This window comes from Amblyomma maculatum, chromosome 9 (genome assembly GCF_055883805.1).
Source record: "Amblyomma maculatum isolate TAMU_Amacu chromosome 9, ASM5588380v1, whole genome shotgun sequence".
Lineage (NCBI taxonomy): Eukaryota > Metazoa > Arthropoda > Arachnida > Ixodida > Ixodidae > Amblyomma > Amblyomma maculatum.
The window spans coordinates 59168418-59181768 of record NC_139352.1 but is presented as its reverse complement, the minus strand read 5'-3'; the positions used below and the strand labels follow the sequence as shown (position 1 = coordinate 59181768).

The window sequence follows — 13351 nt, the reverse complement described above, 5'->3', positions numbered from 1 at the left end:
TGCAAAAGGGCAGTGCATTCCAAAATGATGAAGTGACATTGGCCATTTTCATCATTGACATCAGCGGACTGAACGTGCTGTGAAGTTTCTTCTGAGCTAATGACAATGCATATTCAGGCTGAATTTTAACATAGACGGTAAATTAGACAGTACCAAGACTCTCTTTCACTGGAAAATGGTAATAAAAATCAGTACGAGGGGAAATTTTCAATAAATGCTTTTGATAAAGCTACATTTTTCAAAATTAGACAGCATGAATCATATCTTTTTATGGACAACATGTTCTTTCTGCATTTTTTTATTACATATCAATAAGTTTGTAAGTGCCCCGATATGGAAGGAACGCCCATTTAATCTCTGTGAACTCTAACATGGCTTTTCAGGTTCGATTTTTGAGCGAAAGTCATGGGACATAAGTGACACCGGAATGGTTTCTCGCCTGTGTGGATGCGAAGATGCATCTCCAGGTTACTTCTGGTCGTGAAGCCCTTCCTGCAATAGCTGCACTGAAAGGGCCGCTCTCCTGTATGCGTCCTTTGGTGGTTCTTCAAATTTGTGTGAAAGGCCGTCGTGTAGCCACACTCGGGACAATGCAGCAGGCGTTTTTCCACTGATTTCTGTTGAGAAGGTACGCTGTGCCTCCAACCGATCACTGAGCCTGCACACGGGAAAGAAAGCAATGTTTTCTAAAATGTGGAGCATGTGCCTCAACATGTATTGGTATGTAGAGGAAAATAAGGGCAGTACAAAGCAAAGATATGAGCAAAGTGAGAGGATGAAATGCAAGCGGATCCTGTCCTCTCAGCTTGTCCGCACCTTTAGTCTGTGCTACTATACCTCCCTCAACATGCCTGAGTGTGGGCTCATATTCTGAAGATGCTTTCACTGAGGCCGTCTAGTTCGAAGCGTGAGTTGATGCTTCGGGACAACTAACATTGTAGTAAGAGGTTCCTTTTTCTTAAGGGTGTTTGCCCTGCTCTATATCACTGTAAAAGGTAATTGAGAACCAGTTACCAGTAACAGGAAGCTGAAATTCGCAAACAACACAAAGGAAATACATATTCTAAACAAATACTAGATTTCTGGTTCATGTAAACCATAAAAAAGCATACAGGAACACATCCTGTGCTTTGTTTTCTTTTTTAAACAATTGTAATTTTGCATAGCAAAACAAAAATGATAGCAAACATTACACCAAGCAAGTGTAAGCTGTACTCAAAACCTGAAATGAGGGCAAGAGCAAAAACAAGAAAGCAAGCTGAGCACAACAGAATAAAGTAAGATGAAACCGTATGCAGGGTGAATTTTCACATTACCCCAGCACTGCACTTTACATCAGCATGTTAGGCAGATAATTCAAAGCTAGCAAATTAGCACTTGTGCACCAAGCTATTTGAAGAATGGTCTGCGATTAAAAGTCGTGTGCAAAAACAGAATGCGAATTTAGGTTTACATACTACTTATCCACTATAATGGCTGCTGGTTAATGAAGCAAGACTTAGCTTGCAATAATTTCCTTAGCCTTAAAAAATATAGTTTGCCTAAATCTTGCTGCCTCATTAAAAAAAAAAAGCCTTCCTTTAAAATTTGCCTGAATATAAATATACCAGCAAAAATTGTCTTGTGACAAAACAGTGGCGCTACAGCCATGCTAAAATTTAGCTACCATAGACAAAAAGACCAGCTCTTAATATCCTTTTTTCATCCCCTTTGCAAGAGCAAGATGATATAAATGAATGAAAATGAAAATTTTGCAGTGAGTCTGGAGAGGCTTTAGGAGAAAGCAGTACCCACCACTGAGACCACAGAAAACTGGTAGGGAAGGACAGAGAAATGATCCAATAATCCCGACCTATAAACAAGTACACACCATATCCAATATTCAAGAAAACTATGAGCCTGGTGTCTGTCCTCGAGACAAACCATGTGGAGGCATTTGCACACTTATTAAATTCCCATAACTTAACAACTGTGCAATTCACAAGCTTTAGCCAAGAATCGCAGTGAAAGACAATCAGGTAAAAGAAGGACACAATCAATGTTTTCGACTTTATGATGTCATTGTATTTCTTTACATTGAAAACATGTATCAATTTTAAAGCTTCTCAACTATACACACAACTAATTCATCACTGCTCCTTAGTCCTATTAGAGCACACCTCTCATACTGCACTAAGAAGTACGAATTCTCAGGTAAGATTTATGAAAATAAATAAATAAATAAATAAATAAATAAATAAATAAATAAATAAATAAATAAATAACTATACAATGTTGCTTTTGCAAACAAGTAAAATAAAAAAGTGCCATGTTAAACCATGTAGGCAACATATTGAAATAAACTAGAGTTCCAAGAAAGGATTTCAGTTCTTTGTAACAATTGATGAAAACTGGATACAGACAAGCACATTATCCTTAATTCTTGCCCTTCCCTGTGTACATACAGTTACAAAGGAGATAAAGTATTCAACACTGGTATCCAACATGGTCCAAAACAAAGGTGCTCAAATCTGTCTATATCTTTGTTTTTTTAATGTTCTGATAAAAAAAAGTCACTGGTACTTGTTAAGAGTGGGTCAGGTGGTTTCTATTCACCAACGGAGTAACAATCCTCACAGGTACAAGGACTGTGCTACAGTTTCCTAATTGCACCAAAAAGATAACTTCTTTCTTCATGATTCTTAATTCCTATCAATGCACAATACTACCCTGTGCATTGCAAGGCATCAATGACCAGATGACCTGACAATAAGTACCAAGACTGAGGAATGTTGAATTAAACTCATCGGTTAACTTCACAGAGAATACGTGCAAAAGTGGGTGACACTGAGAAGATAACAAAATGGTGGAATATAACTTGCCATGAACCCAATGCGTAAATGTGCCACCAAAAATGCAATTTTATTTTAACCAGCAAAGAATGGGCAGTTAACACAATTAGGAACTTTAAAGCTAACCTTCTGCATACCAAATGCATGCACAAAGTAAATAGTTTTCCAAAAAACTCCACTTTCCTCACAAATGCACACAAATAGAAAATAAGTGTATGAAGCTAGACAACAGGGATTACCTTTCCCATTAAATCATCACCAATACAAGCAAGAAATATGACGATGTCACGACTTTCAGACTTCTTCGAAACAACAGGGAAAGAAGACAAATGATGACGTCTTGTTCAAAAATGAAAAGCATACTGTATCACAATATTCAAAGCACAAAGCTGTCAATCTGGTTCTTCAAGAGAGATTCATGACTTCTGTTTCAGCGAGCGTGCAAGGTTTTGAACAGTATGCAGTAGAATACTACACAGCAAATACATCTGCTTGCTGCCTTCACAGTGCCACTCAATTTCACTAATGGTATATTAAAACACTTTGCAATTAAAAGTTCAATATGACTGTTTTGTCAGAAAGTATGCTTCTGGCATCCTTTAACAACTCTCTTCAGCAAAGGCCTTATAGCAAAACTAGATGATTGATATGATGCACGCATGTGATCAGTAAGTTCAGCGGTGAATACTAGCCAAGCACAAAGACGAGAGGATGCTTTGTAAAGATTATTCCGTTTGTGACATTTCAAGTGCAGCCTGAATGCAAAACTTTAAGTACTTTTATCACTCTTATGTAATCCTATGTGTTTCTTTAGAGTCCCATTCTGCGTGAAGGCCATAAGACACAGGTGGCATTGGTACGGCCTCTCGCCCGTGTGGGTGCGAACGTGCATCTCCAGGTTACTTCTTGTTGTGAAGGCCTTCCTGCAATAGCTGCACTGGAAGGGCCGCTCTCCAGTATGTGTCCTTTGGTGGTTCTTCAAGTTTGTTCTGAAGGCTGTCCTGTAGCCACATTCAGAACACTGCAGCAGGCACTTTTCCACTTGAGATTTTTGTTGGGAAGATAAGCAGTGCCTCCAACTGGTCACTGAGCCTGCACAAGGAAAAGAAAGCACTGTTTATCAAATTGTGAAGCAGGTGTCTCAACGCATGCGTTGCTGCAGTAAGTACTTATTCCTGGAAGTGCTGGTACGTAGAGCAAAATACAGGGAGCACAGAAGCAAAGATATGGACAAAGTGAGGTCACGAAATGCAAGCGCATCCTGTACCTCAGCCTGTCCTTACCTTAAGTCTGTGCTCCTGTACCTTTTTCAACATGCCTGAGTGCTTCTCATATTCAAAAGACACTTTTAGTAAGGCTATCTATGTAGTGCAAACACAATGGGTCAATGGTCTGGGACAACACAACCTTGTAATACAACACAACCTTGTAATAACAGGTTAAGTCAGCATTTTCTTTGCTCTGCCTCATTATTAAAGGTCACAAAGAACCTAGCTATTATCATTCACAGGCAGCTAAAATTGTAAAAAACAAAACAAAAAAAACAAGCGATGTACAGGTCTTGATGTACCGCATGATTTCTTGTTAATACTATAAAAAAAGGGTGTGCAGAAGGACACATTCTGTGCTCTGTTTCATATTTAAACGGCTTGCAAGTCTGCACTGCAAAGAAAAAACAAGCATGTGGTAAATGCTGGAGAAAGCAGCTAAAGTAAGAAAAATAATGATAACAGTGTCAGACGTGTTTAGTGCTTCAAATGAGAATATGAGCAAAAGCATGAAAACAAACAGAGCACAAGATAAAGGAAAATGAAACTATTTAGGATGAATGATGAATTACACTTCTCATTTAAAAGCACCCTAGCACTGCACGTCACATCAGGTTGATAGTTGGAACTAGCAAATTAGCACTTGTGCACTAAATAGGCATGCAGAAAATAAGAATTTCGGTTTACACGCTACTTATAGTTTGCAAACTACTATTGATAGGCTTACAATAATTTGATTTGCATTAAATAAACCTAGTTCCCCTAAATTTTGCATGTTGACAATGTAATGAGAAATAAGAGTTAAAATTAGACACAGACATCCAAATCAGAATTAATTATAATCCTTTCTAGTTCATATAAATTACAAAAACAAGTATAAGCACTGATATCAAAAATCGTCCACAATATAGGAGCTCAAATCTATCTATATCTTTGTTCTGTCTTGTTCTGATGAAAAAGAAAATTAGGAAAAGGTTTAACCCTGCTAAACATAAGTAACCAAAGCAAAATTGGCGGCATGTTTCGCTCAACCCGCCTCATTTCGTCTTTGTGCAGCAGCCTCTCGGCAAGCTATGCCCACTGGATAATAGAATTCGGCTTGTCGTCTTCGCAACCTCTGAGATGCAGATAGTTCACGAGGCGTCTCGCCTGGATCATCCACGATGACTGCTGCCGTTAAACTGTTGAGCGCTGTTGCAATCCATTGGCAACGGCTAACAGGAGCGCAGGCTATCTAGACAAAGCGAGTGCCACGATTCCAGCGTAGCTGCGGTTGTGTGACGTCATGGTTGTCACATGATTCAGCAGAGGCGAGTGCACAGTTACCCCGGTTCTGGCGGCGACGGCAGAGGGACGTTATAACTGTTTTGGTGGAATCAAAGAATGGAACCAGCCGTCTGGCCTATGCCCCATATAGAAAGCAGCTGCCCGAGTTCATGCGTGAAGCACACTAGCACAGGCTAAAGCAACGCTCCAACTTTATTTTAACAGTAGCCACATAGTTTTTCCTCAGTTCAAGGTCAAATGCATGCACGTGGCGAAGAAGCTACGGAGGGGAGTAGTAAACGCTTTCACTTTTAAATGAATTATTTACCTTACTGCCCATAAAACGAATCATCTTCTTGCCCAGAAAAATTAACTCTTGCTCAATTATTAATGCATTCGTGCTCTGCACGCCATGGAAACTGCTGTTGGAACCCTACCTCATTACTTACTTAAAAGCCCATGTGGACCATTCTGCTAGGAACCGAATTCCTTATGAAAAACGGGCCTTCAAGACAAGTAAGTGATTGTTTCTCATCACGAATACATTAACAGTAACAATACACACAACTATAAGAATTGTACTACAAGCTGTTCCTCAACTGCACTAAAACATTATTTCTCCCTTCACACTTTCAAATGCCTATCAGTGCACAATACTATCCTGAGTACTATAATGCACCAGTGATAAAAAGATATGAGAATAAGTACTGAGACTGAGGGATGTCGTATTAAACTCTTCACAGTGGACTCCACAGATAACACAGGCAAAACCGAGTGTTACTGAGAAGCCAGCAAAAGATGAAATAGTAAAATATGAACTCCTGTCATGACCTCAATGCAAAAATGAGTCGGCTGAAACTGCAATTTTACTTTTCGAAGCGAATGGCCAGTTACACAATTACAAACATTGAAGCAAACTCCTTGCATACTGGAATGGAAATACAGAGAAAACAATCTGCCAAAAAGAATAACTGTACTTCCTTCACAAACACCCAATGAGAAAAAAGAATGTTTCACTCCTGAGAATAAGAATTACCGTTCATACTAAAACAGCACTAGCACAATATGTCAATCCTATGGTTTCTGAATTTCTTAGAAGCAACCCAAGTGAAAATCGTAACTGGTCTAAATAGTTTAAGGAACGAAGGAACAATTCTCAGTTGATACCAGCCGGATTCCAGTTGAATTGCAGTTGGATCCAACTGGAATTCAACTGGGACCCAACTGGTATTAACTAGGAATTGTTCCTTAAACCATTTAGACCAGTTACGATTTTCGCCTGAGAAAACAGAAAGAAAACAAACGATGATGCCTTGTTTAAAAAAATATACGACAAGCACACTCTATCGTAACTAAAAATACAAAAAACAAAGCTGTTCATCTGATCTCCTAAAATGACTATGCTTTAGCAGGCATGAAAGTTTTGGGCAGCATCACTCAGAATACCATAAAACAAACACCACTACACAGCAAATGCATCTGACCACTGCCTTCACCTATCTGGCATCAAGAAACTGTAAAATGTTAGCACTGTCCTCCACAAAAAGTACACTATTGCATTCCTTTAAAAAACTCCCTTTAACAAACAAAAAGCAATGAATGCCAACAAAGCACGCTACCGCTTTACATTACAGAAGATTCCTCTTAGAGAACATTCTTTTCATGACGTTTCAGTTGCAGCCCGAGTACGAACACTTTTCAGCAACAGTGATACTAGAAGCTTGTTTTACTCCTGTGTGCTCCCACATTTCTTTATCATCCTGTTGTCTTTGAAGGCCATAGGTCACAGGTAGCACTGGTATGGCCTCTCGCCCATGTGAGTGCAAAAGGTGCACTCGCAGCGTGCTGCTCCTTGTGAAACTCTTGCTGCAATGGCTACAGTGGTATTGCCTCTCCTCTTCCCCCATGTGGATGTGAAGGTGTTCTTTTAGGTTGTAGCCCGTGGCGAAGTGTTTGGTACAGTGGATGCATAGAAGAGGTGCCCTCCAGTGTGTGTCGTTTGGTGGACCTTGAGGTCTGCAGGAGAAGTTATGGAACATCCACGTACAGTGACCAGATGCTGCCCTTGTACTGGCAATTTTTGCCGACATGGTGAAGTACACCCACTACTAGTTGTGGCCAAGCCTGCAGAAAAAAATCAGAAGGTGTTTACTGAATTGTAAGGAATATGTCACAGTGAAAAAATAGGAACAAACAAAGTGACAATGTTTTAACTCAGAGATGTCCTATGTGTTGCCAGTATTCACGGTGGTAGTTCACAGTAATATATAAATTGTTTGCCTTTAAAGCTCGTATCAAATTTGGATAAACAAATAGCCTATTAAAAGAAAAAATGATCTAAATTGCAGCTGAATACAAAGCATCAATTATTTCAAGCCACTGTACAACTTCTGACTAGAAATCACAAAAAAAAATAAAAGGGAAAAGGGAGGACATAAAGAAGCATGCCCCAAAGTGCCTAAAACATCTTCATGTCTCCAGCTCTCCAGCTTCATTTCATGAAAAATACAGAAGCCACAAGGAACACGCAAAACAATACATTTTAACTGGTACAATGTACATAGCACATTTTTTTCAGCCATTCAATAACTCCAAAGATGAATTTGATGGCACCAATATTCAAATTGGTTTCAACTAAAAATGGCCAATGTATTGAATAAAAGCTGAACTGTACCTTGAAACATGTAAAGCAGGCTTTACTACTCATTTTCCTTTCCACCACAGCTGCAGCGCCCGTGCAATGCAGCACCGACCAGAGCATCTTGAAACATACAGTCTTGCAACAAAACTTATGAACTGAAGACAATACAAACTACTTGCCATAAAGCACTGATGGGGGCCAATAAAAGCTAGCAGTAAAATTCAGTCAAAATTAGAAGGAACTCGAGTGGACACAGAGAAGGCTCACTTTGAGAAGCACATTACTTAAAAGTTTCTTCAGGTCCTATGCAACACTGGTGGCTATTATTTGCTTGCAAGATCATATGCCTGCAAGACTCTGAATTCAGTCAAAAGAAGACGATACCACATTTGGCATATGGAAGTGAGAAAAGGCCTTGTCATTGTCAATGGTCTAGGTACAATCGCGAGAAAAAGTGGCATACAACACTTAGCCACCACTTTTTCTTTCGACTGTACCTTAAAAACAGACACTGCTTCTATGTGGTAATCAACAATGGATGTTGCTGATTTTTTTATGCACCACATATATTTTCAGAAGGCATTTTCATGCAGACACACCTGGAGAACGACTGCTCAAAAGTAATGCTATGCACAAACTAGGCATTCAGATACAGCCAGGGTTTTTCTCCTATAACTGGAGTCGAGATAATAAACACGGTTTTTTTTTTAGAATGGCGATCTAGTTAGTGACTAGCTTACCTGTAACACTAAGTTTATTATTATGGAACACCGTAATGAAGGCCTCTGGATTAATATTGACCCTATGGTGGTCCTTAATGTGCGCCGATATTGCACAGCACATGGTGACAGCTCACTATCACCTCTCAGTAAATCTCTTGTGGCACTTCAGAAGTGAATGTCAATAGCACGACAGCATGAACCAAATGCCTGTAAATGCTCAAAATGATTAAGCTAGCACTGGTCATCATGTGGAATAAAATTTTTGGAACAGTATTGGTGTTTCATCATGCATCTTATACTCTGCCGCTGAAACAGGTGCTGCTGGTTCATTTCTGCGAGCTTCAAAACAATATTTTCATGTCTGCATGACACCACTCAATACATCTCCAGTTTAGAAGCCATCAATTTTATTTTTGCAATGGAAACAAATTGAAAGAATTCTACTCTAAGCACGAATTGCATGTGCTGCACCCTGTCAAGAAAAATTTACAGCTTTCATGCAAACTCTGTTGAAAAAGTGTCCCCTTTGCTAAAAAGAAAACTGCTGTACCAAGAGTGCAGTGCTGGGACATGCAATGATGCACTGATTCCATACAGCCAAATATCGTGTTTTCAAAGGCTTCACATGCCATTTTAATCCTTAACCTAGTGTAACGGGCCTGTTATTGCAGGAACATTTCTAAGCGTGAGGAGTTGCCTTCATAACTATGTGACAACTTGCAGGTTGGGAATATTTTCACATGTAGTCACAATGGCACAAGGAAAGTATGTAAGAGTGAAACAGCAGCACAGTAGATTGAAAAATATGTGAGGCACATCAATAGAAACACAGTCTTGTTGGTAAAACACAACACAAAACAGCGAGTCTGAGATGAACTGCACTGTAGCAAGGAAAGGGGCACATAACACTGGATTAGGTAAGAGAAAGCCCGAAACTGGCACTAAAACATCCCAAGGGCCACTGACCTGAAAAACAAGAAAGAAGGAGAAAATATATCATTTTCGGTACAGACATTGTTCCATTCTTTCTCATGCATTTTCTTTTGTAGCAAAAGCTACACTGCGGTAGGTTTTCAAGCCGTCGGCGCAGCACCGTGTTACCGTGAAAGACAAAGACAAAGAAGAAGAAGAAAAAGAAGAAAAAGACTAAGAAGAAGAAGAAGACAGATAACTCGGTAGTTGGTAAAATAGCGCGCTGCTACGACAGTAGGTTCGTTTGAACGTTGTGACGGCGGTGTGCCCCGGAGTTCAACGTAGAGACGATGTCATACCACTAGAAGTCTTCTGCACCCGAGTGATAATGGTCAAAGACGAGAGTCAAGGGGTGCTCATACGTGAAGCGATTCCCCTATGGCATAAATAAAGCTGAAACCATAGAGTAAACTACTATGTGCAAAAGCCATGTTTTTACTTTGAAGCCACACCTAAGCGTAGCCATGCAGATTGCTTTCGGGTAACTCCAGGTTTAATCACAAGCTAAACCACAGCTAACTTTTTTTATACTTTACCTACAAAATCACAGACCACAATGTTACATTACAATGCTCCCTGACACAAAAGAAATGTAGAAAGGGTGAACAACAAGTAAAAAAGAAGGGAAGGGGGGAGGGTGATGTTTGGTGGACTTTGGGCACCAAAAAGTAAACATTTCAATCAACCTAAGGGTTCCAGCACCTGTGCTGTGCAAAGTAGATTCAAAGGTGTGAATTACACGGAAATCAACTATTCCACCAAAACAATTACTTTGTTTTTCTCCACAAACAAAATGCATGCTAGTCCTGTGCATACACTTTTCAGATATAGATTGGCACGCACCATAAATAAAAGAGAAGGAAATACGGTTTCACCTGCCGCTCTGAAATGCAGATCAAGAGGTAGTCACAAAATATCAGCTTTGTTTTTCTCACTTGTGCATGGTACTGTTTGAACACTAGGCATTGGTAACAAAAGGCAAGCATGACATGACAAGATTAAAAAAATTAGTCGTGGTTTTACTCTGGTTAACACTAGTTGAATTGCGATAGCAATGGCAGAAGCTTCTTTTGCCTGCTACATTATTGCCCTATCACGCCCTATCAGTGTAAGGTGTTAAATTATCGGGGACGCTAAAGCTCATCCTTTAACAGTATGACGTGAGAGCGTAAGCTACTAGCCCACATATAAATGAAAAGGGTTCAATGCTGCTGAACCGAATGTGAAGAGAAAGCATTAGCTGCCAGTGACCGAGCGTTTTTCTCCTCCTCCTTTTCCCCCTTGGTCTTCTCCAGCTCCTTCTCCTCCTCGGCTGTTCTAGGTCAAGTGTGGCCTCCGCCAGGGCCATGCGATGGCTCGAAACCTGGTGCAGTATTGATAAAAAAGGTCTGAAACAAAAAGTTCAATTAAAGAGCTCAAAATTCGCTTAAATATCTGAGCAGAGAGGTGTACCTTTCATGGAACATTTTTCACAGCTCTGGACCTTGTGGAAAGATTGAAGTGTATATTTTAAATAAGCCTTTGAAAAACAATTTCTCTACATTCGAGAAGGCTTCCATAGAATGATACCCACATATCCATTTGCATCAAAGTTCAGAGCATAAGTATGATGTCAGAAAAGAAATACCGGAACAAACTTATGTGAAATGAACTTGGTTACAGTGTAGGATAATTACAGTGAATCAGCAAAGAGGTGGTGTGCAGAAATGGCAGCTGCAACAACACAAGCAAGGTAAAATGTTGAAACAGGAGAGCACCACAAACACAAGTTCATTGCAAGAAATCTTACTTTGTGATGCTTATAACCATTAGTGAACACTATAGAAAAACATTAAGCAAGGAGACCTTGCCATGCTTTGCAATATAGTCACAAGGATCAAGTCACACAGTCACAGGGTCTTGCCCCAATATGGCCACACACAAATATTTAGCAAATTTCTGGCTGCTAATTGTAGCCTGCATAGATAATTATGATAACCTTGGCACAAAGGGACACAAGTCGAACCTTAACCCCGTATACCCCATATAAACGTATACCCCATGTTCCAAATCCCAGACATGCTCTTTGACCGACTTTGAAACTACAATCTGCATAAGAACATAGATGGTAGCTGCTCTGATTAGTGCACTCATGTTAGAAACCTTCTTTTCCTTATGGATGTCAGCTTCAATGCTAGGCAAAAATTAACAGAGTGATCTAGTGAGTACACAACAAAAACCAAATGTTACAAACAGACATTACTCTAAACATTTCACATGGACATCCTAGGTGTCTATTACACAAATGAAAGAAAAAAAAAATTGTCGTCTCTGAAGTGGGTGGACAAAGTTCACTTGCGAGATATGTACATATTAGCAGACGAGCAGTTACAGTTAGTGCACTCTGAAGTGGATACCTGTCCCAGTACTGATTTAAATGATGAGGTATTTACTTTCAGAATGGAGACCACTAATTGAACAGGGGAAGCGGAGAGCTGTACCTTTGGGGCAACATGTACAGATACTGGCTCTGGAATCCTAGCTCTGGCACTTTACTAAATGTAATGAATGCAGCAGTGCTAACAGACAGAGCACAATTTTGCCCCACTACTACTCCGCATCAAACAAATTTTGCGAAAACAAAGCTGGAAATAAGACTGTCCATGACCATACTGAAAAATGTTCCATGCTTGCGTCTGTTCTCAAAGTCAAGGCACTACAAAAACAAGAGTACTACAATTAAACTGGAACTCAACTGGGAGCAGACTGGTTACGCTTTTCGCCTGGGAATTTTGTCAAGTTGACTGGCTGTTTAGGTAATTTTTACTTAGGAAGTTTCTACCCTGGAAACCATTTCTCGAACTTTTATTTTTATTTTTTATTTTTTCGGGGCCGTTTTTCCATTTACCCTCTAGGGGCATGTAGCTGGCAGCTCGCATTAACGCAGTGAGGAGCAACTGCGCGCACTCAATGTTGACAGGTGACCACTGAACTGCGGACGCACGTAAGCACTGCGCACTGCGATGCTCGCAAAAATCAGATATGCGACGATCGTTACCGGACTCCCGACACTGCATGCTACACCTACAAGCAGTTCAATTTTTACTCACTCGCGCGCCAGTGCAAATTTTCTAAGTGCTCCGGCCACATTTCTCTGAGGAAGCACGCGTCAAACTGAACACACTGTCATGTATACCAGTTGCATATACTCAGAAAACCAAACAGCTTTCACGGTTCACCACCCACGCAGCCTTTACTATTTTAGTCGGAATTTTGAAGAAACCGACGCTTTAGGATCACAGGCGCTGAGCCACCCGCACAGCAATCTCCAGCGGAAGACCATAACTGCAAGAGCACCTTTTACCTCGCCACCTTCTCTCTGTTCAATATTTCATTTCAAACACAAAACAACAGACCACTGCAGTCGAGTAGCTTTGTTGTTTCGTTCTAAGTTTCATTCTGCATTTGCACTCATCTTCCTGCTGGCCGTCGCCATTATTGATGCGCGCTGTGATGCTGCTTTCCCTGTTTTGCCACTTCCCATTGGGCAGAAAAAAAAAAAAAAAAGTACGTCAAACGTTACCGCACATACCACGACGAAAAACACGGATAAATTAGCATCAATGGCTTAGACAACTCGTCGTTAATGGATAGTGCGCAACTTAGGCACGT

General features: G+C 40.2%; 1 protein-coding gene across 3 annotated transcripts; it reads right to left on the bottom strand.

Moving 5' to 3' along the window:
- Positions 1–590: 590 nt before the first annotated feature.
- On the bottom strand, positions 591–13176 carry LOC146179137 (uncharacterized). 3 transcript variants are annotated; one of them, XM_084578828.1, is made up of 4 exons: positions 13044–13176; positions 10952–11088; positions 7413–7489; positions 591–3923 (listed from the first exon to the last, which is right to left on the bottom strand). In XM_084578828.1, exons 3-4 carry the CDS (start codon positions 7453–7455, stop codon positions 3601–3603), a joined length of 366 nt encoding a protein of 121 aa, XP_084434954.1. In that variant the 5' UTR covers positions 7456–7489; positions 10952–11088; positions 13044–13176; the 3' UTR covers positions 591–3600. The 3 variants fall into 3 exon arrangements, 1 of the variants encoding a protein (XP_084434954.1); XR_014700686.1 differs by lacking the exon at positions 591–3923 and having other exon boundaries at positions 3960–11063; positions 13037–13176; XR_014700687.1 differs by lacking the exon at positions 591–3923 and having other exon boundaries at positions 3960–11063.
- Between the last annotated feature and the right edge of the window lie 175 nt (positions 13177–13351).